The sequence below is a fragment of the Pseudophryne corroboree genome, chromosome 6 (genome assembly GCF_028390025.1).
Source record: "Pseudophryne corroboree isolate aPseCor3 chromosome 6, aPseCor3.hap2, whole genome shotgun sequence".
NCBI lineage: Eukaryota > Metazoa > Chordata > Amphibia > Anura > Myobatrachidae > Pseudophryne > Pseudophryne corroboree.
The window spans coordinates 135,977,139-136,002,206 of record NC_086449.1 but is presented as its reverse complement, the minus strand read 5'-3'; the positions used below and the strand labels follow the sequence as shown (position 1 = coordinate 136,002,206).

General features: G+C 44.3%; 1 protein-coding gene across 3 annotated transcripts in view; it reads right to left on the bottom strand.

The window, feature by feature from the left end:
- LOXL2 (lysyl oxidase like 2) overlaps window positions 1-25,068 on the bottom strand; it is a 234,189-nt gene that overhangs the window by 8,924 nt on the left and 200,197 nt on the right. For all 3 annotated transcript variants that reach the window (XM_063931871.1, XM_063931872.1, XM_063931873.1), the window contains 2 exons: window positions 6,234-6,399; window positions 5,915-6,158 (listed from right to left, as the gene is read on the bottom strand). In XM_063931871.1, the coding sequence (XP_063787941.1) occupies window positions 5,915-6,158; window positions 6,234-6,399 (410 nt within the window). The remainder of the gene's footprint in view (window positions 1-5,914; window positions 6,159-6,233; window positions 6,400-25,068) is intronic.

The following is a 25,068-nucleotide window of genomic DNA, read 5'->3' as shown; positions in this document are numbered from 1 at the left end:
CGATTGGCTACCAGTGTCTACATTTCACCTCGCACCTGCAGGGGTTGGCGAGCGGAAATTTGTGGAAAGTGACCCATTTGGTTGCAGAAACTGCACTTTTCCTGATCACGCCCATTCGTTCAGTTGGGTTGACTATTGATAAATAGAGCTAGGAGTATACTGTCTGATTCTAGCCATCCGTCTGCATATCTTTTTACTAAGTTGCCCTCTGGTAAGCGTTTTAGATCCTTGAAGGAACGCACAAATCATCTACAGAACAGTTTCTTTCCAACTGCCGTGCGAATGCTAAACACTCATTGTGAATATTGTGTCATCTCTAATGTGTGTTATTGTATGCTTTTTTTTTTATACCTAGGTCCTATTTTTTTTCATTGTTTGGTGTGTTGTACAAATTCAATTTCGCTGTCAACTTTGTTTGATAATGACAATAAATGTATCAGTGGGTTTAGCCGCTTTATGCGGCTAAACCTAACGCTAATGGGTGCGATAAGAGCGATAGGGGACATCAATTAAATATCGCCCCCTGCAATCTCCCGTTACTTTAGATGTGAGATCGGGGCCTTAACAATTGAATTCCTCCCAAAGAGGTTATATTCAATATAAATCATGGCTCTTCCAGCAGGTGTAATGCGGACATTCTGAAGGCAAATAACAACAAATATAACATCCAAATATCGAAAGAGCCATTATGGGAAACTAATTGATGTCCCCTATCACGCTGATCGCGCTCATTAGTGAACCTGACTAATGGGCGCGATCGGGAAAAGTGCCATTTGGGCACCCAAACGGGTAACTTTTCACACATTTCAGCTCGCCCCATCCTCGGCGGGAGCAGGCTGAAATGTAGGCCGACAGCCAATCACGCCCAAACGGAGCTACAATTGATATAGCTCCGTTGTGCACCATATAGTGGCTGCCGGCCAGAAATACATTTGAATCTCGCCCATTAAGTTAGTAGTGGATGTAAAATCAGTTCTTTTTCGTTCTATATCCACCAAACACTTAAATATTTATAGAGGATGGCCACAGTGGAGTGGAATGGGCATCCAGGAGTGTGATGGGAGAGGAGGTCAGAGATGTAAATGGGAGAGGAATGGATCAGGGCTTATAACTGAGTGTGAGGAGTTTGATTTGGGTTCTGTGAAGCATGGTGGAGGTTCATTGCAAGTTTGGGGCTGCATTTCAGAAAATGGAGTTGGGGATTAGGTCAAAATTAATGGTGTCCTCCATACTGAGAAACACAGGCAGGTTCTTATCCATCATGCAATTCCATCGGATATGTGTCTGATTGGCTCCAAATTTGCAGCATGACAACGATGCCAAACATACAGCCAATGTCATTAAGAACTATCTTCAGCGTAAAAAAAGAATAAGGAGCCCTGGAAGTGATGATATGGCCCCCAGAGCTCTGATCTCAACATCATTGAGTCTGTCTGCGATTACATGAAGAGACAGAAGGATCTGAGCAAGACTATGGGGGTAATTCTGAGTTGATCGCAGCAGGACATTTTTTAGCAATTGGGCAAAACCATGTGCACTGCAGGGGGGGCAGATATAACATTTGCAGAGAGAGTTAGATTTGGGTGTGGTGTGTTCAATCTGCAATCTAATTTGCAATGTAAAAATAAAGCAGCCAGTAATTACCCTGAACACAAACAAAATAACCCACCCAAATCTAACTCTTTCTGTACATGTTATATCTGCCTCCCCTGCAGTGCACATGGTTTTGCCCAACTGCTAAAAAATTTCCCACTGCGATCAACTTGGAATTACCCCCTATATCCACAGAAGATTGTTGTTAGTTCTCCAAGATGTTTGGAACAACCTCCCTGCTGAGTTCCTTCAAAAACTGTGTGCAAGTGTACCTAGAAGAACTGATCCTATTTTGAAGGGAAAGGGTCACACCAAATATTGATTTGATTTAGATTTATCTTCTGTTCATTCACTTGATAAAAAAAATAAACTATTAATACTTCTATTCTTGAAAGCATTCTTACTTTGCAGCATTTTTTCCACACCTGCCTAAAACTTTTGCACAGTACTGTATATGTATATAATTACATGTATTATGAATACAGGGTCACTAAGCGTCACTTCAGGATTTGGTTACACACAGTTTCATGTATGCTGGCACCAGGCACAGAGAACAAATTAGTCTATGCCGTAAACACTTGTTCTGTTCTACTCTTACTAACATTAAGGGGGTAATTCAGAGTTGATCGCACAAGCAAATTTGTTAGTAGTTGGGCAAAACCTTGGGGGTCATTCCGACCCGATCGCACGCTGCGCTTCGTCGGAGCCGTGCGATCGGGTCAGAACTGCGCATGCGCTGCGCCCGCATTGCGCAGACGCGTAGTTGCCTGGCAGCAGTGACGCCGCTAGCGAAGAAAGCGGTTGCAGCGGTGACCGCAAGAAGATTGACAGGAGGAAGGCGTTCCGGGGCGTCAACTCACCGTTTTCTGGGCGTGAAGATCCGCAGGCGTGTCGAGGCGCTTGGAGGGCGGATGTCTGACGTCAATTCCGGGACCTGCAACGCTGGATCCATCGCACAGGGTAGGTAAGTCCTACCTTGGTCTTGTTTTACACAAAAACTTTTTTTGCATAGCAGGGCTGCACAAGCGATCGCCGCCTTGTTATGCAAACCCCCCCCCCCCCCCCCCATAGGCGGCATCTAGTTGATCGCACGGGCAGCAAAAAGTTGCTACGTGCGATCAACTCGGAATGACCCCCCATGTGCACTGCAGGTGTGGCAGATATACCATCTGCAGAGAGAGTTAGATTTGGGTGGGTTATATTGTTTCTGTGCAGGGTAAATACTGGCTGCTTTGTTTTTACACTGCAATTTAGATTTCAGTTTGAATACACCCCACCCAAATCTAACTCTCTCTGCACATGTTATATCTGCCCCCCCCCCCCCATCCCCCTGCAGTGCACATGGTTTTGCCCAACTGCTAACAAATTTGCTGCTGCGATCAACTCTGAATTAGGCCCCATGCCCAATTACTTCACTTTCTTCATATGCCTTTAAATGTAAATTAGACCTGGGATCATCAGGACCTAAGTAAGCAGGAGACGTGATGGGAAATATTACTTATAGTAAAGTGATGATTTTCCCCAAGAGAAACTGGGCATCTGAGACGCATCACCTGCAACAAACACATCAGGATCTTATAAAGACTCAATCTTTACTCAAATAAAAGAAGCTGAGATGCAGAAAGAGCCTTGGCGCAGCATAACACATTACATATGGACAAACAGAAAAAAGATCAGTCAGAACTGCACTTACAATGAAACCCACGTGGCTCTAGGTTTATCCAGGGACCTCGCACCCTCTGTGGTGCCTCCTGGTGTTGTGCAGATGCGGAATCTCATGTGATCTCTCTTAGAACTCAGGGGAGTAATGATTGAGCTTTTATGACATCCCGATGTGTATATGTAACAAGTGCAGGTATCTCATACACAGTTTGTAGTACAATAATAAAATACTTCAAAATATGTATTTATAGGAATCTGCGTTGGGACAATGGGTTTAGATTTACAATTTACACTTCTTCGTATCTATTACATTCTTCACTATATTGGTTGTAGTTATGCTGTTGACATTTATGTACTGAAAATAATTGACATATTAGAATGGGTCCTGGAAGTCATGTGATCATCACTTCAGGGTCAGACCTCCAACTTGCCAGGCAATCCGCTGGTAAGTATTTGACCACTATCCCTAACCCTAATCTCTACCCATTACCCTCCCTCTAGTGCCTAACCCAACCCCCGCTCCTGCAGACTAACCCAAACCCCCTGCGCCCTCGCAGCCTAACTCTAATGTGGAAATTCTGACAGTGTTTACATTTCACCTGTCGGCATTCTGAGACTGTCTGCATGTTGCATGACAACATTTTAACAATGTCAGCATCTTAACTGTCGACCTTTTTACTGTATACCATTTGGTGTAAAGTGGGGGGGTGGGGGGGGAGAGTACATATCTTAGAGATGTCCAAGAGAGACCACACAATGCAGTCAGTACACCATGCACTGACCATGATACACTAAGTAATCACCAGGTGAATAAGTGACAGCTGCATTCTATGCTAACATATGCATATTATTTGGACCATACAGCCTTCTGGCTCTGTTATACAAATATATTATATCCATGTCAGCCAATTCAGGCATTTCTCCCTGAAGCACAGGATCAAGTGAGGCTTCTTACTGAAGGAAGGAGTAGTGAGATGTGTATCAGCGATAGATCCCCCTCAGCTATTCTGTATCTCTCGTACCGCTAGCGCAGCATGTTCCCTATGTGCATCCGGCACTTCCACCGTCAGCTGTGTTTGCTCTCCGAGCCCAGGCTATCCACCCCTGCACTCCTCTCCCAGCACATAGATTCTTCCTAACCACCCATCCACCACCTGGGCTCCAACTTCACATCGCCTTAAACCATAATTATGGATCCATCCCGTTCTGTTCTAGAACACTTTGCCAGGAACACAGGAGAGTCTTTATTCTCCCTCTGCATTCCTCGACTCCTGTCTGGAACACTCTCTGGCATACAGTATATAATTAAGAGGTGAGTAGTACTGAGGCACTTGGCCTGGCAACACTTCTGTGCTATATTTAAGGTTGTTTGGGCTTGGATATACTTGGAGGTTCTATATTTAGCCCACAGATCTAATTCTGCTCAATAAACACGAGAAAGGGTAAAAAACGATTCGGTTCATGGAGGCAACAAGGAAAACAGGGAATAGTCGAGGTACAAATATTTGTTCGGGTTAATCTTGTTTTCATTAAATAGGGCGGTTGTGGGTTTTGACTTTGCCGCACCTATAAAGGATGCTGAAGTTAGGTGACTGAGTGTAACACCCGTAGAACTGGGAAGGTCGTTTTTTAAGTCTTTATCAAAGAACACAGAACTCTGCTGACATGCTACATTCCACTGCGGTATGTACAGTGCACCGACAGCCAGGTGTGGAGAAATGATTGGCTGTGCAGTGCTCACAGAGTAGCAGTAACCAACCTGTGGCTCGCAGCTGCAGCTGCTCCAGGTGCTGGCAGGTGATGTAGTTATGTGACCGCCGGTCACAATACCAGCACCTACATCCAGCCCCCTCACAATCCCTACAGTCGGCATGCCGACTAACAGGGACTATTTCCACTCGTGGGTGTCCCATCTTATTTCCATGTCATGTTACCTCTACACAGTGCATGGATGTCATGCAACACAGCCATACTGAGGAAGAGAAGGGAGTGCTGTCTGCCGTAGGGTCTGATGGCTCCAGCTATAAAGGATAAGTAGGGGAGTTGTGATGGGCACATGAAAGGGCCTGATGGCATGTCGGAAATACTGATGGCATGAGGAGAGTACTGTTGGCATGAGGGGAATTCTGATTGCATGAGGGGAATACTGATAACATGAGGGGAATACTTATATCATGAGGGGAATACTGATGGCATGAGGGGAATACTGATGGCATGATGGGGAATACTGATGGCATGAGGGGAAGTCTAATGGCATGAGGGGAATACTGATAGCATGAGGGGAATACTGATAGCATGAGGGGTATACTGATAGCTTGATGGGAAGTCTGATGGCATGAGGGGAAGTCTGATGGCATGAGGGGAATACTGATGGCATGAGGGGAAGTCTGATGGCGTATGGGAAATACTGATGGCATGAGGGGGAAGTCTGATGGCATGTGGGGAAGACTGATGGCATGAGGGTAAGTCTGACGGCATGTGGGGAATACTGATGGCATGAGGGGAATACTGATGGTATGAGGGGAATACTGATGGCATGAGGGGAATACTGATGGGATGAATGGAAGTCATGTTGTAGTATGCAATCTCAATTTTGAAGAAAAATAAATAAATTTGTTCTGTTGAAACTCCTGTTCCACATGAAACCCCAATAACTTACCGGTGGCACTCATGCCATATCCATGCATGGCGCCCTGTCTTAGGTCGGAAGTCAGCCTGTCCATTGTTGTGTATCTGGGAGCTGAAGCGCAGCAAACGGCGGTAGCCAGAGGTAGGACTGGTGTGGGCGGCCGAGGAGGAAAGGCATTCCTCTTCATGTGCACATTGAAGCATAAACATAGGTCTGTCCTCCAAGTATGTGGTCTGCTCTACCAGGGGGGCATTTAGGACAAGATCAGGTGCAGCTGTTAGAAAGAAAGGTTGTCAGATACACATTCTCCATGTGGAACTTTGTATAAGCAGCAAAGACAGCAGCTTACTCTCTGCACAGCTCAGTCCTGCAGCAAACCGTCCTCCTCCTCGGGGGCAGTTGACGTTGGGTCCGTCGTGTCTGCAGTGTGACAGTGACATCTCTGTGCCCGAGCACTTCACGCCGCTCATAACGACATCATCTGCGGTGACTTCACCGTGCCAGTACCATGTTTCCTGGGGAGATAGCAAAGTTACAAGTGTGAGCTCTAATGCCACTGGGGATGCCACCGCTATGGAGATATGTTCTGCACTACTGAACTTAGCTATGCCTGTTACTCCAAACTGCTGCATAGCAGGAGGACAGAACCGGCTGCAAGACTTAATCCCATGTTAGGGCGATGATTTATTAACAGTCTCTTCCTACAATGTCTTCCTGAAGAATTCCAAAAATGTATTCTCCCTCTTATTAAATTCATGTCCACAGAGTTATTTGTACTGTTCTGTGATTTAATTGACTGATATGGCTGAAGGCTTTCCTCGCTATAAATTATGTATTTTTTTCTTTCTCTTTTTTGTGTCTTTTGACAGACAGAGGACAACGAGGGTGCAGGAGCAATAAGTAAGACAGAATTCTGTGTCCGTATTGGCTAGCACTAACAGGTATCTCTGGCATAATTCAAACATCGGCATACAGAGGTTACCACGTGCACCTATCCACTAATCGCACCAAAAAGGGGCTATCTGGCGCACCCCAGACTTAGTGACTAAGCCGTGCCATGTGTCCCGCCACACAGTTCTGTACTGGATTTGTGTCGTATTTGCATGACTAACGAGACAAAAGTACAATAACCTGGGTTAGGCACTCCTACCAAATCTGTAGGATAGAACCCAGAACTGCATTAAATCTCCAGAAGGCTCAGGAAATGTTTTTATAATTATGTGCCATATGCAGAGGCATTAAATTGCGTCTCTATTACAGAGATACTATGAGAGCCAGCATGATTTCATTGAAAAATATTTTACCAAACATTATCATCTAGGGGTCTACATGGTTCCCTATTCCATGATTCTACATAATGCGGTAGCGCGTCAGACATTCCTTCCAGGAGCAATTTATATATAATGGATATACAGTAGTATGTTTCGGAGTGCACTCTGTCAGGCATAACATCTCGAATGGTGTAATGTATCTGCAGAAGTGTTTCAGTCTACCTGCCCTTTATATAAAATTTGCAGATAGGACCAATGGTCATGAAACATAGGGGGTCATTCCGAGTTGTTCGCTCGGTAAAAATCTTCGCATCGCAGCGATTTTCCGCTTAATGCGCATGCGCAATGTCCGCACTGCGACTGCGCCAAGTAAATTTGCTATGCACTTAGGAATTTTACTCACGGCATTTTCATCGTTCTGGCGATCGTAATGTGATTGACAGGAAATGGGTGTTACTGGGCGGAAACAGGCCGTTTTATGGGCGTGTGGGAAAAAACGCTACCGTTTCCGGAAAAAACGCAGGAGTGGCCGGAGAAACGGGGGAGTGTCTGGGCGAACGCTGGGTGTGTTTGTGACGTCAAACCAGGAACGACAAGCAGTGAAATGATCGCAGATGCCGAGTAAGTCTGAAGCAACTCAGAAACTGCTACGAGGTGTGTAATCGCAATATTGCGAATACATCGTTCGCAATTTTAAGATGCTAAGATTCACTCCCAGTAGGCGGCGGCTTAGCATGAGCAAATCTGCTAAAATTCACTTGCGAGCGAACAACTCGGAATGACCCCCATAAGGCAGAACTTGGAGCGCCCAGAAAGAATATACTTGCTCCCTAACTATCAGCTGGCACTGTAGCGCACCATGGGTCCACAACTCTAATGCTTGCGGCTCCAGCACTGGTGTAAACTCTGTGTGATGAATGAGAGGGGCAGGGCCGGCGACAAGGGGGGTCAAAGGGGACACCTGTACTGGGCCCCAAGGATCAGAGGGGCCCCAAGCATATGCCACTTAGTGTCCGGCAGGGATGTGAGCAGGGAATCATCATGGAGTCATTGGGGAGAGACAGACCGTGGTGTGTTTGGGGGAGGAAGGAGAGACATACATATTTATATATCTGTATACTGTAGATAAATAAATATATATATATTTATTTAATAGCAGTTTATTATATAGCGCAGCAAATTCCATTGCTCTGAGGGGGCCCCAGAGATATCACTGTAACGGGCCCCAAGATGTCTGTTGCCGGCCCTGGAGAGGGGTAAGATGTCCCTGATCTGTAGCAGTCTACAACAGTACTCTAGAGTAGGAGAAATTATTGGTTGATGTACCCGGGCCCTAAACAGCACATTGCAGCTACATCTGGACCTCTTGACTCCCTAGACAAACCACAAACCAACATTTGCAATTGAGGTAGGTAAGAGGAGTGGAGTTTTATTGGTATTGCCTGGAAGACATAAAAAATCTTCGGCAATACATTTATCTTTATAAGATTAATTTGTGTAACCCAGAGAGGACCAATTTTTTGAGGTCCGAACACAGTTTATTTACAAAAAGAAGGAAGTTGACATTGAATAAATTACTGTTGTTCTGGGAGAGATTAATGCCTAGATAGTGAAATTGCCTCAGGCCTCTGTTGTTCAAGTTCAAGGCTGCCAATTTTAAATAATTGATCTTAAATTTAGACACCTGTCTAAAGGTCTCAGTCTTAAGGTGTGTACACATGGTGAGATTCCAGCTAATCCCGATTCTCACTATGTGATAGGGGCTAGGTCGGTATCGCAAGAACATAATGACTGTGCTTGCGATATTGACTATGTGTGATTTTGGCCAAGTGTCTATTTTGACTATCTTTTCTACGAGATAGTCAAAATTGACTTGCCTGCACAGTCTATCTAGGCATGCGATACCGACCGCGCATCGGCATTGCATCGGGATCGCAAGGTGACTTTCACATTGCGATCTGCACTAACTTTTCTTACGATATTGACTATATAGTCAAAACCATAAGAATAAATCTTAAGATTTGTGCATATTCAGAGAGCTGGGGAAAGCTACTATCAAAAAACAAAAAAAAAGATTTGGAGATTTAACTTTGTATAGAAACTATGGAAAGACATTGCTATCTTGGCAACAAAACACTGGGCCTTGCCAGATTTATCTTTGATGAAGCGAATATAAGTACCTATGGGTTCTGAGGACCCTGACCAACATTTTACCTGCCTGGTTCTCTGGGACAAAATGTCAGATTTCTTTGCTAGGTAAGTAACTCATTCGGGGCTGCACTTGTCCCCAGTAAATTTTCATCTATGGACAGGTACGTGATTCGCTAGTGGCTTATTTCTAGGATTTGAGTTTGAGCTTCTTTTTGAGCTTTTCTTTGAACCAAGCCAATGGAACAAGCTTCCCTCATATTATACATTTCTGTGCCTCCTAAACAGTCATTTTGGATGTCGCACCATTGTCATTACGTGTGACAGTCAGATACAGTGAGCTCCAACTGGACCTTGCAATAAGAGTCCTATAGTAAAAGGTCATTCAGACCCCATGTTCAATCCCTATAAACTTAATTAGTACACACAAGGTGAAGTCAGTTGGAGAAAGATCAGACAAAGTCTGAGAGAGTAGATTTGGGTGGGGTGTGTTCAAACTGAATTCTAAATTGCAGTGTAAAAGTAAAGCTGGCAGAGCATTTGTGGGCTACATGCAAAAGCAGCCAGAAAAAATATAAATGTATTTGCTCCCCTTGTATTGCAACATGGTTTGTTTCAGACACAGTTACATGCTTGTATTTTTTTTTTTTTTTTTTGCTTTACTCCTAACTCAGAATCAGGACCAGTGTTTGTGGATCAAACTGTAAGGATACATCATTAAACATTTGTTGAAATGTATGCAAAAGCCTCAAATTACTTCTGTGAATTCCACTGTGTAAAGGTTATTTACAGTATGTGCAAAAGTGCAGGTCAGCAGCAGCCATTTTGTAATGTCCCAGCCTCCACCACACATTGTATGTGTTTATTTCCTGCTGGGTACGTAGAGAAAAATGGATTACAGAAGACTCTTGTGTGGGTGCACTCTTATTTTAAATTTGTTAGTATGAAAAAATTAAAACATAACTTTTATTAATTCATTAATTTAAGAAAAAATCCACACTTAGGTTGTCCACCACAATTAATTAAATATATTGATACACATATATACAGTTCAGCCCGTCAGCATCTCTGAGAAATGCCATATCTGATTATTGTGGCTGATCAATCTCGAAAAGTTGGAGTGAGTATCATCCACAACCAACCATTAAAATTTAGAAAGCGAGTGTTATTGAAAGAAAATGATCAGCAAAAAAATATGAAATGTTCTGGTTAGTCTGTTATTAGACTTCAGGAGGGATGTAGACACTCTGGCTCTACACCCTGATCCTATCCCACCAGCACAAGCTCTGCTTGTATTAATTGGTCCTCCAAGGGTCATTGAACCAAAAGGTTATCAGGAGTATAGATCCTTATTAGCATTGACCATGTCAAATCTGTGACATGTCAGGGAAGACGGTACTTGGGAAAGGTAGCGCAGATTAGTGGAGTAGGCGAAAGAAATGATTGGAGGAAAATGTGGTGATCCTGCTGTTGGCTTAGAGTCGAGAAGGTCATGAATTACAACACCGGGTATTCTCTGGGGGTCACCCTCACAGATACTGACCCAGCCCACCACCGTTTTGCTTCCAAGATCGGACGAGATCGGGCTCTGCCGGTGGCGTATGGTAGTAATTAATTGGGCCTACTATGGCCGACTCACCAATGAGAGTGCACCTAAACAAGAATGAGGAGAGAGATAGAGGAACGGGGCGGATCTGCTGTCTATGTTAGGCACAGGATATACCTGTGGATCATGGATGAGAGTCCGCAGATATATAGAGAAATGAAAAAATGAAGGGATTGAAGGAGAAGGCCGGAAAAAGAAACAGAGAAAGCGGGAGAGAAGAAAAAAAGGGGAAGAGAGGAAGGAGAGCTAAATGAAGATTGTGACAAATGTCAGCTTGGTGTCACACCAAATTGTTGTCAAAAACAAATATTAATTAGGTATACACCCAAGTAACTGGCAATGTTGGATATATTAGGTAGTTCCTCTATTTCAATAGAGAGGGTAAGTGTTGGTGCATAGGTCCTGATAGGTGCTAGTTGTCACACTTATTCACACATATGCTGCAAAGACACAATGGGGTCGATTCTATTCGGCAACTTAAGAATAGCGCCGGGAATTAGCTCCCGACGCTATTCAATTCAACTGCTAGTGACCCACAATTGTCGGGAATTCTTCTCTCATCCCCGGGGGATGAGAGAAGAAACCCGACAAAAGTGCTGCCTCGCGGCCGGCGCGAGGCTGATTCTGTCGGGAATCAGCATCGCCGCGGGTAGTTAAGTCGGAGAATGACCGTTCTCCCGACAAAACTACCTGTTAAGTCGGCGAGAACGGGACATCGCCGACTTAACTGGAGCTGAATTGAATAGCGCCGGGAGCTAATTCCCGGCGCTATTCTTAAGTTGCCGAATAGAATCGACCCCAATGTGTAAATGCTATGTAAACCTTGCAGCATGACAGATGAACATAGTGATATTCCTGCCTAGATCCCTAGATAGGCCTAAATATGACACTTTATACAAGGCTACAGCACTATAACATCAGACATGGTGCACAGGCATTAGGGTAATCCACATTCTCAGATATGTTTGGGAGTACCCCTATAAACAGTATAACAGGTAATGGGGGTAGGCAGGCCCCTGCAACAATGGTTGACTGGATATTTATACACTTGCCACTGTTCTATTGAAAAGGGTAACAGTGACGGCAATTCGGGAGAAAAAAAATAAAAAAATACAAATATTTGAAAAAAAGGGAGAAATGATGAGAAGAATGTATTATAATAGTCACTGCCCCGATCCCTGGGCTTTTTTTTTTTTATATAACAATATATTGTGCCAATTTACTACTTTGGTAAATAGAGATAAACAAAAAGAAGGGGGGGGGGTTTGTACCGGTCCCTGCCCAGGTCACTGGGTCAGTCACTGATATCAGGATGCAAAATTTACTCCTCAGGTCCTTGGTTGATGTTGGAGTGATTCATGCTGGAATGCTGAAATAGGTCATGCTGAAATGCTGGAAAACACGTTTCACCCGTCCTGCGGGCTTGTTCACTTCCAATGCTGCTGGTCTAATGTGATAGCTGGGGTTTAAATACCCATATGAGTGGTTATCAGCCAATGGCTGCTATGTGATTAATTGGCTGAGATCAATCTCAGGCCTCCGCTGTGATCAGCGGAAGTGACGTGTTTCGTCTGGTTGCTAGGCAACCTATGCATCGTACCTTAATAAGGGTGTCTTACTAGGAGAGGAAGAGAGTTTCGATTAGCTCTTTAAGGGTGTCCTCGTTAGTACAGTGTCCTCGTTAGTACAGTGGGAAGTGTTGAGTAAGGGTCTATGCTTCTCTCCCACTAAACCATTTGATCGGTTTATGTGGGAAAAGGACTTACGACTCTTTGGGAGAAAACTGCTTCTAAAGAAATTTTTTAGTGATCGAAATTCCAGATCGAAAGAGGCCGAGGGAGATTCCAACTTGAATACAGAGGACATGGAAATGGTGGCAATCCTAGAAGATCTGCAATCCGAACAAAATTTGGCAGCTGGCCCCAGAGATCGCCCAAAATGTAGGGCAAAATCGACTTTCTTTCCACCAGACAACAATAGCCCAGAAATCAGGGTTTTTCTAGACATGGTTTCAAAAGAATTTGACCTGATCAAGCATCGGAGGGACCAGAAATACTACTACTTCCCCCAGAATTTGCCATATGATGAGAGGGAGGCGCTGAGAGAAATAAGAGAATGGACGGATGTGATAATTAAGCCATCAGACAAAGGGGGCAATATAGTGCTCTGGCCGATAGACATGTATGTGACAGAAGCACTGAGACAATTGAAACAAACAACTTGCTACAAAAGGTTACTTAGCAATCCAACTGCTCGATTTCTGAATGAGTACACCAATCTCATTGGAGAGGCACTTTCGTCAGGTACTATTACTAAACAAGAACACGCCTACCTCTCAGTGAAAAACCCTAGAACACCAACTTTCTATCTCCTTCCCAAAACACATAAGGATTTAAAGAAACCCCCGGGAAGACCAATCATGTCAGGCAACGGAGGCCTCCTGGAACAACCAAGCCGTTTCTTGGATTTACATCTCCGAGAATACGTCCTACAATTACCCTCATACCTACGAGATACCTCAGACTTACTCCGGAAGATCCATGATATCACATTTGAGGACAGCTTTCTATTGGTGACCCTGGACGTTGAGGCTCTTTACACCAGTATTGAACATAAGGCTGGTCTGAATGCGACCAAGTTCTTTTTGGAAAACAATGAACGAGGAGAATTTGGGGACTTCCTGCACAGCTGTCTTGCCTTCGTCTTAGAGAAGAACTATTTTACATTTCAGGAGCAATTTTACCTCCAAGTCAGGGGTACAGCTATGGGGCAGCATGTGCGCCCAGATATGCGAACTTGTTTCTGGGCTGGTGGGAGCAGAAGTACGTCTTTACCGATACTAATGACCTATATACGGAACATGTCATGCTATGGCTTAGATATATAGACGACATTTTTATCATCTGGGACGGGGAGCAGAATCTCCTAATGGATTTTATCAGGCTCCTCAATAACAACGACCTTAATACAAGGCTTACATACACCATCAATCAGGAGAAAGTAGCCTTTCTTGACATTAATATCTATAAATCTACCACAGGCAGCCTGTCCACAGAACTCTTTCGGAAAGAGACATCTACCAACAGTTTGTTATTCCAAACCAGTGCACACTTTCCGCCAACGGTGGAAAACATACCGAAAGGGGAGTTCCTCAGACTCCGAAGAAATTGCTCCGAAGATTAAGTATTTAAACATAAGAGCCAGGAACTATCTCGCCGGCTGCATGAGAGAGGGTACAGTAAAAGATCTCTGAAAAGAGCTTATAAAGAGGCACTCTTATCTTTTCAACTAAGACCCCCAATAAACCAGATGATAAGATCAGGTTTATTGGAACATTCTGCCCGGAATGGAGACAGATCAAAAAAGCAATTGAAAAACATCTTCCCATACTTCAACTTGACGAGACCCTAGCACCATGGATAGACACCAATATTCAAATGAGCTGGAGGAGGTCAAAGAACATCAAAGACCTCCTTGTACGGAGTCACTTCCAATCCAGTACAATCAGGTCTAATACCTTGAGAGGCACTTTTCCATGTGGACATTGCAAAGCCTGTCCCCAGATAGCCAAAATAAATACAATAACAGATCGCTACGGTCAACCAATATCTATTAAACAATTCTTTAACTGTAGCACACAAGGCCTGATCTACTGCATTGAATGTAGTTGTAATTTGAGGTATGTTGGAATGACGACCCGGAAATTTAAGGAGCGGATCCTGGAACATGTGGGAACCTGTCGGAATGCAGCAAGTGATCTCACACGAATGAGAAAACTGACATCGGTCGCCAGGCATTTTCATTCCTGCCATACAGACTATCAAAAAGACCTTAGAGTCTTTGGCCTGGAAAAAGTCCAGTTAGGCATTAGAGGAGGGGACCTGACCAAGGAACTACTAAAGAAGGAAACAGAGTGGATATTCAAACTAAACACTTACTGACCAATGGGCCTGAATGAAAGCATTAATTATGGTGCTTTTCTTTAAATATCTACCTTTCTAACAAACGGCAAAGGTGATGGCCCAATTTCTGCATTTACCATCTCGCCTTGGATACCATCCAATTTTCCTCCTCTCTTTTAAGTGTCAGGCAGCACATGCACGCACCTGACCATACCCCTTAATCAGGTACTGGCGATCCACCAGCAACACCGATTTTCTAACTTTATTCCACTGTCTCTCCTTCCCTTCTCTCCCCCCCCTCCTTCCCCCTCACTAGCCCTATCCGCACCATGTATCACATCGTTTTTCACTTACCTCACTATTAATTGTTCACCACACACAGACGACAGTTATATATAATTTTTATTCACTTGTGTGTTCACTTATCCTATCCCTCCCTTCCCCTATTCGTAAAACCCCCTTTATGTGTTCATTCACCATGCGCACACCCTTAATCAATGGGTGTGATTTGTAACCCCACATCCATCAACATCAGCGTTAATAACAACTCACATGATCATCACATTTTCCAATCAAGTGTCACCATCACACCTCTTACACGAATTTTCAGTTTCACGGTGTATGTACCGCCTTATTTAACATCTGCCCATCTAGTTCTAATATGACACACACACATACCTCATATCACTCCCAACACTATACCCTCATACTCCCACACTCACTCTCACCCAGGCACTACACAGGACTCCCCACCACCATCCAAACGCTTAGTGGTTGGTGGCCCCTTCAACACATAGCCAATGATAAGTCCTATCTCATTATCCTTATTATGTAATATGCAATATACTATAAAATATATGTTACACGTCGTAGATTTTACACATGTACTGCACATATGCAGTGTACTATATAGGGTATACTGTGCAATCTATACTATATAATATAGGGTACACGTCGCAGATTTGATATATACACAATACAATTTATTTTATTTCATTTTATTTTATTTATTTATTTGATCTCTTCATTTCCAATATTAGTAATGGATCGTTATCACCCCCTATATGTACATCACCCAGGTTTACAATACTCCTTATCCATAACTAAAGTAATGCAGTGAACCCTGTCCATAATATTACTAGGCCTATACCAAGCCTGGTGAACCTCTGTTCCAGCAATCAACCCGACAGCAGGCAGTAACATACGGCATAAACTGGCACCGAGAGCTCTAAAACAGTCTCACCCGCCTGTCAGACCGAACGTCCCTTAACGCTCGGTTGCCGAGCGACGGGACGCCTTAACCCAGACGCCCTATCCGATCCGTGATGGAAGATGACGTCACCTAACGCAGCTGAGGACACTTTGCATCCTAGCAACCAGACGCCGGAAATCCTTACCGGACGTGACGTGGCGCAGCAGGGCTGAATGTCAGAAACAGACGAGCGGCTATCCTTGCTGCCGTAGTGTATTTCCCACTGTACTAACGAAGACACTGTACTAACGAGGACACCCTTAAAGAGCTAATCGAAACTCTCTTCCTCTCCTAGTAAGACACCCTTATTAAGGTACGATGCATAGGTTGCCTAGCAACCAGACTAAACACGTCACTTCCGCTGATCACAGCGGAGGCCTGAGATTGATCTCAGCCAATTAATCACATAGCAGCCATTGGCTGATAACCACTCATATGGGTATTTAAACCCCAGCTATCACATTAGACCAGCAGCATTGGAAGTGAACAAGCCCGCAGGACGGGTGAAACGCGTTTTCCAGCATTCCAGCATGAATCACTCCAACATCAACCAAGGACCTGAGGAGTAAATTTTGCATCCTGATACCCAGTGACTGACCCAGGGACCTGGGCAGGGACCGGTACAACCCCCCCCCCCCCCCTTCTTTTTGTTTATCTCTATTTACCAATGTAGTAAATTGGCACAATATATTGTTATATATAAAAAAAAAAAAATTTGCCCCAATCAGGACAGCCCAGGGATCGGGGCAGTGACTATTGACGATGCTAAATTCCTTTGTCGTATAAACAACCCTTTATGAAGCTAAGAACACTGTACGCTGTTTACTTAAGAAGTACCGTAATGGTACGCTAGTTGCGTAACGATCGCTCAGCCGTAGGCGAGACGCTCAAGCGTCACGTTCGCTCACGGCCCAGTGATCACAGGACACGTTATTGGTTATGTCTAGGGTAATGATTCGCTATGGCGTAGCTTACGCTCGAGACCACGAGGAGGTCACCAGCGATGCAGACGCTCACAACACTATACCTTTATGATAAAACCTTATACCAATGAAATACACTGAATACCTTAATGTGAGTACAGGGTGTAAGTGCAACCTTGTGTAACCTGACTATCTACAAAGCTGCTTGAGCGTCACCGACGCTCAAGTGAACACTTATCACTATAGAAAATACACAGATGCTGGTTTAGGTTCCAAGGCCTATTAACTGTATTATATCTAATATACTTGTAAAAGGGGATAACAGTACAAATGATACACTACAATATAACAGAGACTTCCTAACCACAGAACTAAACAATAAATACAAAAAGACAATACTACACTGACCTAAATGCAATACAATACAATACTATCTAATACAATACAATACTAGCCTAGTCTAGGGGAGATATGAGAGAACAGAACAGAGAGAGATAGAGAGAGAGAGAGAGAGAGAGAGAGAGATGAGATGAGAGAAATTGGCTCACAGAAAGACAATGATTACGGAGAGAAACTTACGCACAAAGGGTATGATCGCCTGCGCCTCGATATCCAGCTCCCGGCTATCAGCAGATAACCGTTGATGAGAGAGTGAGAGCTGGATGTGGTCGGCCTGCCTATTTATGCCCCACACACAATGCAATCTCCTGGTCCTACAATCCCATTGTCCATTGGCCGAAGGAATTCGGCCCTGTATCATAACAAAAGGTCATAGGGTGATTCATACAGGTGGGCTGTGACGATTTCCAACAGCTCAGGTGGGTGGGAAACTGGGTTTCCCGCCGCATACCTGAGTATGTGTAATTAATAGAAATGGACATAAACTTCTTATGTCCATAACTATTCGCACGAGCGATTAATACGCTCCAAACCAACACCGGAATATTGCTAATTAAATACTCTTCCGATGGGTACCAAACACTGCTGTATGATTCCTGTTAGACCCTTCGTACGATATAAAGAGGGATTCCTCAGCTCTGGGACATTGTATTTTAACCAAACTTTCAGAATCTATCAAAGGGACCATGATCTATAAACTACATTAATTGTGAACATTTGTAACGAATGAGTCGCACGCTACGACTACATAAACTCTACCGTAAATACGCATACCGCGCCTGCGAGTGCACGTTATTGCGGGTATGCGAATCCACGGGAGAGCGCATGCACGCGCAGCGCGGACCAGTGTGCGGTGCAAATATGGCAACGTGCATTGAGACATTTTTCTGACTTTGACAGTCCACCCTTTGGCAGTCAATAATAACTGCCACAAAACATTTATGGAGAAAAATGTAAGTCAGGGGTTAATTGATTTCCATGGTTGGGTAGGGGAGGAGAGAGGAGAAGGTGTGAAGAGGGTATGACCTAGTGAGATAGCAGAAGCATGTGTGTATGAATCCATGTTTGGGGGGGTCATGTATCATCGTGCCGTACGTGTTGTAAATCAAGCTTCGAGGTATTGCGAAGTATACATTTGAATTCCTTCTTATCCTGTGGTACAGGTCTGTGGATGGGCTGTCAAACTTTACCGAGCTCATTTCGGCTGTGGTTGTAACAAAATGGGGATGCACATTTTAGTTGATGATACATGAATGGGGGAGGTATGTGGTTGCTGATATCTGTGCCTGTATTCCCTATCGTCTATGTGTGTCGTTACCTGAGGGTTGTAGAGATGAAGATAAAGAACACTTACGAAAAATGCAATGATATTCTATGTCAGGGAAATGTACATCTGTCGTCGAAGTTGTTTTCGGTATCTGTTGAGAGTCGTCTTCTTTGCGCTGTATTGCTCCTTAGGCATGAGCAAATAGCTTTGTCTGAGCCATCAGATTTACAAAAATGTTGGGCTAGCGTGAGTTTAAAGATACTAGGGAAACTGGGGATCCATGGCAAAGTTCATCAAGTGTCCATATTTAAAGTTGTCAAATCTTCTTCTTTGGTCAATCCGTTGTCTGTATACATCTCGTCTCGTCAGCTTCCTCGTCCAAGGGGGTCTTTGTATCTTGGAGAAAAGCAGAAAAACAGGTGAAAGAAACGGACCGTATAATCGCATTTTCATCACATTCTGGTTTCTATCATTGGGTCATAAATCAAATCCAGGTTAATTACAGTTTCCTCACTCCTCAAGCTCATCACTTTTGTACTTTGTTTGCACCTCATTAAAGCCTGCCCGCATCTAAATATCAATCCAATCGATATAACGACACCCAAGATACATAGTAGAAACTTTCCAACATCCATTATGACTCCTTGAGCCCACTCTCCTAAACCGGAGAACCAATTTCGCGGGTTCAACCATGACACCCAACCAGTCAGCTCATTACCTACAGCAGCAAGGGTGAGATTGTGTTTTCGACGAAATTCCCACTTCAATTGGAGAATATCGTCCATCTTTTGGTCTATGACCTCTACCGGATCCTCGGTGCTATTTGTGATATACGTGCAACACTTTATGCCGTACTGTGTTGCCAATGTAACACAATATCCGCCTGTTACTGCTGTAAGGTAATTAAGAACCATCCTATGCTGAACTAGTTCTGTTTTGTAAGCTTGAAGTTCTCTTCCAGTGTATCTAAACGTGTCATCATACATTTCAGTGATATTATCTAACAAATTGGCGAGTGCGGAAATGTATTTATAATTCATCACTCCCCGAGCGGTACGAGTGAAATCTAACGCTACCAGAACCTGAATCCCGGTGGATTCATGGATAAGATCAGAGGCCGGATGCTCTAACCTTTCTGACAGTTGTCTTTTAACTCGGTGCTCGTAATGAGTGTGAGTATAAGGAGCTTGGGCACCACGGTGTATGTCCTTCATTTTGTCATGTGTAACAGTCATCACTTCAGGCAATACTTTTCCAATATAACACAATCCTTCAGAGTTTGGGGCAAGCCATTTGTACGCCTTTCTCCCGCATATGAAATATGCATCATCGGGGAGAACATATGGGACGGAGAAGGACATGACCATGTTACAAACCTTCCAGGTGAAATCTCCTGACCCTAATTCTTCCAACTGCTTAATGCACATATCAGTTTGTATGACATGTGCACAGTATCCTGGTGATACCTCTCCAACTCTAGTAATCCTATTTCCTAAGGTATATCGATACCGAAAAGATTTTCCTCTACTGGCGATGTGGCGTACGAGCTCTGTATCTGTAGGCATTCTATCTGCTCTGTGTGAAAAGGTCATGGTAAGGTTGCTCCATGACACTTCCCAATTTCCCGGTTTTCTGGGATTGGAGATGTTAAAACATAAGAGGGACCTATCCACATGGTATTGGTGGAGCTTCAAACTAGGAGGGCTGGAGATATTAAACCTCCGGTCCACCGGTCTCCCACCACTTAGCTCAAGTACCTCCCCTAACGTTAAAGGAAATGGTACTAGCCCTGATTTGCTGTGACCCTGAGGTACTTGAGAGCATACCCAACAATCTGTTTGGTTTAATACGTTACCCACTAAGGAGTGATAGTCACTCAATGGATGCCGGTCTATATGGATATTAAAACTAGATTGGCATTTCTTTATGCATCCATCTTCAACCAGATTATCACAGAGCCTACAGATACAATTTTCTTCAGCTAACAATCCATCACAATTTCTTCTATCGGATCGTTTTCTGATACTCGCCTTTGCTTGTTGGTTTGGTTGATCTTGGAAAACTACGCCTCCATCATCATAATCGGAACCCATTCCAGAACCTCTTTCGACCTCTATGGTACTCTCGCCGGAACAGACTGCTCTGGTCAACATCATGGTTAACATCAAAATCCGGATCACAGTCTCTTGGGGCGAGTCCATCTTTGAGGAGGAAATAGAGAAGAATGAGAAGGGGGAAAAAGAAATTTTAAGGGAGAGGGGCTGGGAAGTGGAGAAAAACAATAAAAGGGAGAGGGGAGTCGACAGCTGCTTTCGATTTTCAAGGCTCAGGTGCCGCCTCAATCCTCCTGGAACAGACACTCCAGTGATACAACCTCTACCGTCTGTTCCTTATCGCGGGACTTCTCTGGATCAGCAACCTTTTTGCAGTGGGATGAATGGACCCAAGTCTCTCTCTCAGCAACCTTCAATGCTGTGGTGCTAGTCAATAAGACCTGGTATGGTCCTTCCCATCTATCAATAAGACAACCTGAGCGTAGAAAATTTCGTATCATTACATAATCCCCAGGTTCAATGTCATGACAGTTACTATCTGGTAAATCAGGAATCACCAACTTCAGATTATCATTTTGATTCCTCAACTGTTTACTCATGTTAATCAAGTACTTTACAGTTACTTCATTGTTACATTTCAAATCATCCTGAGGGTTAATCATGACATGCGGTTGTCGACCAAACAAGATTTCAAAAGGAGACAGATTAAGAGGGGACCTGGGAGTGGTTCTGATGCTATACAAAACAATGGGTAAAGCTTCTGGCCACGTCAATCCTGTCTCTGCCATTACTTTACTCAATTTATTTTTAATAGTGCTGTTCACTCTTTCGACCTTCGCACTCGCCTGTGGACGGTACGGAGTGTGCAGCTTACTATCAATTCCCATCAACTTACACATTCCTTGAAAGACATCACCTGTAAAATGGGTACCCCTATCACTTTCAATGATTCTAGGGATACCATATCTACATACAAATTCCTGCACAATTTTCTTAGCTGTAAACATAGCGGTATTTGTAGCTGCTGGAAAAGCCTCGACCCAATTCGAGAAAACATCTATACAGACAAGTACATATTTCAAATTTCGACATGGGGGTAATTGAATGAAGTCAATTTGTATTACCTGGAAAGGGCCGCCGGCAGGTGGGATATGGGATGGTTCTGTAGGTATTGCTTTTCCAATATTCTTTCTCAGACAGGTAAGGCATGACATTGCTCTTTTACTCGCATGAGAGGAGAATCCTGGGGCGCACCAGTATGCTCTTACCAATTTGCACATCCCCTCCTTGCCTAGATGAGTCAGCCCGTGAGCTGCTTCAGCCAGACATGGAAGGTATGCCCTGGGGGCCACTGGTTTACCATGTCCATCCGTCCAGAGCCCTGAGGACTCCTGGCCATATCCCTTTGCCTTCCAGACTGCTCTTTCCTGTGTGGAACACAGATTCTGCATCTCACACAACTTCTGTGTGTTGATGGTATTAAATACCATCAACTGTGTGGTGTCTGTCCGTGTGGGGGTAGCAGCTGCAAGCTTTGCGGCTTCGTCTGCTCGGCTGTTACCAAGGGATACTGGGTCTTGGCTATATGTATGTGCTTTACATTTGATAACAGCCACTCTGTCGGGTTCCTGTATCGCTGTTAGAAGCCTTTTTATGTGAGCTGCATGCGCTATCGGTGTACCAGCTGCCGTCATGAAATTTCTGAGCCGCCATAGGGCTCCGAAATCATGGACTACCCCGAACGCGTATCTGGAATCGGTGTAGATATTGGCTGACTTACCCTTAGCCAATTCACATGCTCTGGTTAGGGCGACCAGTTCAGCAACCTGGGCTGAGTGAGGTGGGCCTAGCGGTTCCGCTTCTATGGTGTCTTGGTCATCTACGACTGCGTATCCAGTACACAAGTCTCCCGAGTCTGACTGTCTGTGACAACTACCATCCGTGTAGAACGTGAGTTCTGCATCTTCCAGTGGATTGTCACTGATGTCAGGCCTTGCGGTAAAATTTTGGGTCAAATATTCCATACAATCATGTGTATCTTCCTTTGCATTAAATCCTCCTTCCCCATCCCTCTCACCTTCCACCCTTTGTGTCTGACCAGGCACACCTGGGAGAAATGTTGCAGGATTTAATGCGCTGCATCTCCTTATGGTGATGTTTACGGGGGCCATTAATGCCAATTCCCATCTTGTAAACCTTGCAGATGAGACGTGTCTGGTTTGGGCAGAATTCAATAAGGCAGATACCGCATGCGGTGTATGGATTGTGAGGTTGTGGCCTAGCACGACATCTTCGCTTTTTGTCACTAGCAATGCTATCGCCGCAACGCTACGCAAGCATGTGGGGAGGGATCGCGCTACCGTATCTAGCTGGGCGCTGTAGTATGCAATTGGCCTGCTGGCATCACCGTGTTTTTGTGTTAGTACACCTGCTGCGCACCCAGCACTTTCTGTTCCGTATAGTTCAAAGGGTTTCCCATAGTCTGGCATACCTAGTGCTGGTGCCTGCGTTAGGCACTGTTTGAGTCTCTCAAATGCTGTTTCAGATTCGTCTGTATGCGAAATCCGATCAGGTTTGTTTGAAGAGACCATTTCCTGCAAAGGTAGCGCCAATATGGAAAACCCTGGGATCCAATTACGGCAATACCCACACATTCCTAAAAACGTCCTGATCTGTTGCTGGGTTTGTGGCAGTGTCATGTCTCTAATGGCTTGGATTCTATCAGCGGTCAGGTGTCTCAGTCCTTGTGTTAGACAGTGTCCCAAATATTTTACCTTAGCTTGGCATAATTGTAACTTGTCTTTGGAAACCTTGTGACCTGTGTCTGAAAGATGAAACAGGAGCTGTTTCGTATCCTTCAGAGATGCTTCCAGTGAATCTGAACACAGTAATAAATCGTCCACATACTGTATCAATACTGATCCACTGTCTGGTTGGAAAGACTGTAAACAATCATGCAAAGCCTGAGAAAATATACTTGGACTATCTATGAAACCTTGGGGTAACCGAGTCCACGTGTATTGGACTCCTCTGTATGTAAATGCAAACAAATATTGGCTGTCAGGGTGCAGAGGTACCGAAAAGAAAGCGGAGCAGAGGTCAATAACAGTGAAAAATTTGGCAGTGGGAGGAATTTGCATTAGGATGACAGCTGGATTAGGCACTACGGGGAACTGACTCTCAACTATTTTGTTAATCCCCCTTAGATCCTGCACTAGCCTGTAACCCCTCCCCCCACTCTTTTTAACAGGGAAGATGGGACTATTTGCGGTGCTGGACGTTCTTACTAGAATGCCCTGTTGTAGCAAGCGCTCTATTACGGGAAAAACTCCTAGCTCCACCTCTGGCTTCAGAGGATACTGTGGGATTTTTGGAGCTATCCTACCATCTTTTACTTGCACAACTACTGGAGCTACGTTTGCCATTAATCCAGTGTCCTGTCCATCTTTTGTCCAAAGTGACTCTGGTATCTGAGATATCATCTCTTCTACTTGGGATGGATTCCTATTTGTCATAATGGAATGTGACATTAATTTTGATGGGGAGTCTAACATGTCTCGTACTTCCTGAGCGTGATTCTCAGGAATGTCCAAGAATACACCTTCAGGGGTACAATAAATGACGCAACCCATTTTACATAGTAAGTCTCTTCCCAGGAGATTAGTTGGTGCAGATGCAGCCAGCAAAAAGGAATGCTTGGTATGCAAAGGCCCTATTGTAATCTCGGCTGGTTTGCTAACAGGGTAGTGCTGGACTACTCCTGTTACTCCCATGGCTGGAATTGTCCTACCAGTGGTTCTCATGCCCACTGTCGAATTTATCACTGACTTGGCCGCTCCTGTGTCTACAAGAAAGTTTAAAGTTTTACCAGCCACATTGATTGCAATTTCTGGTTCGTTTCCAAGACTAGCAATCAACTTAACTGGGTGCAGATTACAGGTATGGCCACACCCCTATTGGGTATGCTGACCTCCCTGAATCCCGCTGGCAGCAACTACTTGTGAGGGAGTTAGCTGGGAACTACCAGAGGCATGCCAGTCTCTGTTTGGGGGATATCTTTTTGTTTCCCCTGTATGTGGCTCAAAACTCCGCCTCTGTGGACCCTGCTCCCAATGTCGTGTGTTGTGTTGTTGTCTAGGGGGTTGAAAAGATCTTTGTACATTCTTTGTTCTACATTCTCGTGCAAAGTGTCCCGGTCTGTTACAAGAAAAACATGTTATTACACTTGCCTTACCCACAGGATTCGGTGGTACATACGCAGGCTGCCTTGTGGTCAGCGCCTGTATACTTACGGACATCAACTTATCACTTTGCGACTCTCTGTGCCTAGTGATGTTTCTGTCGTGATCAATAGCAGCCTCT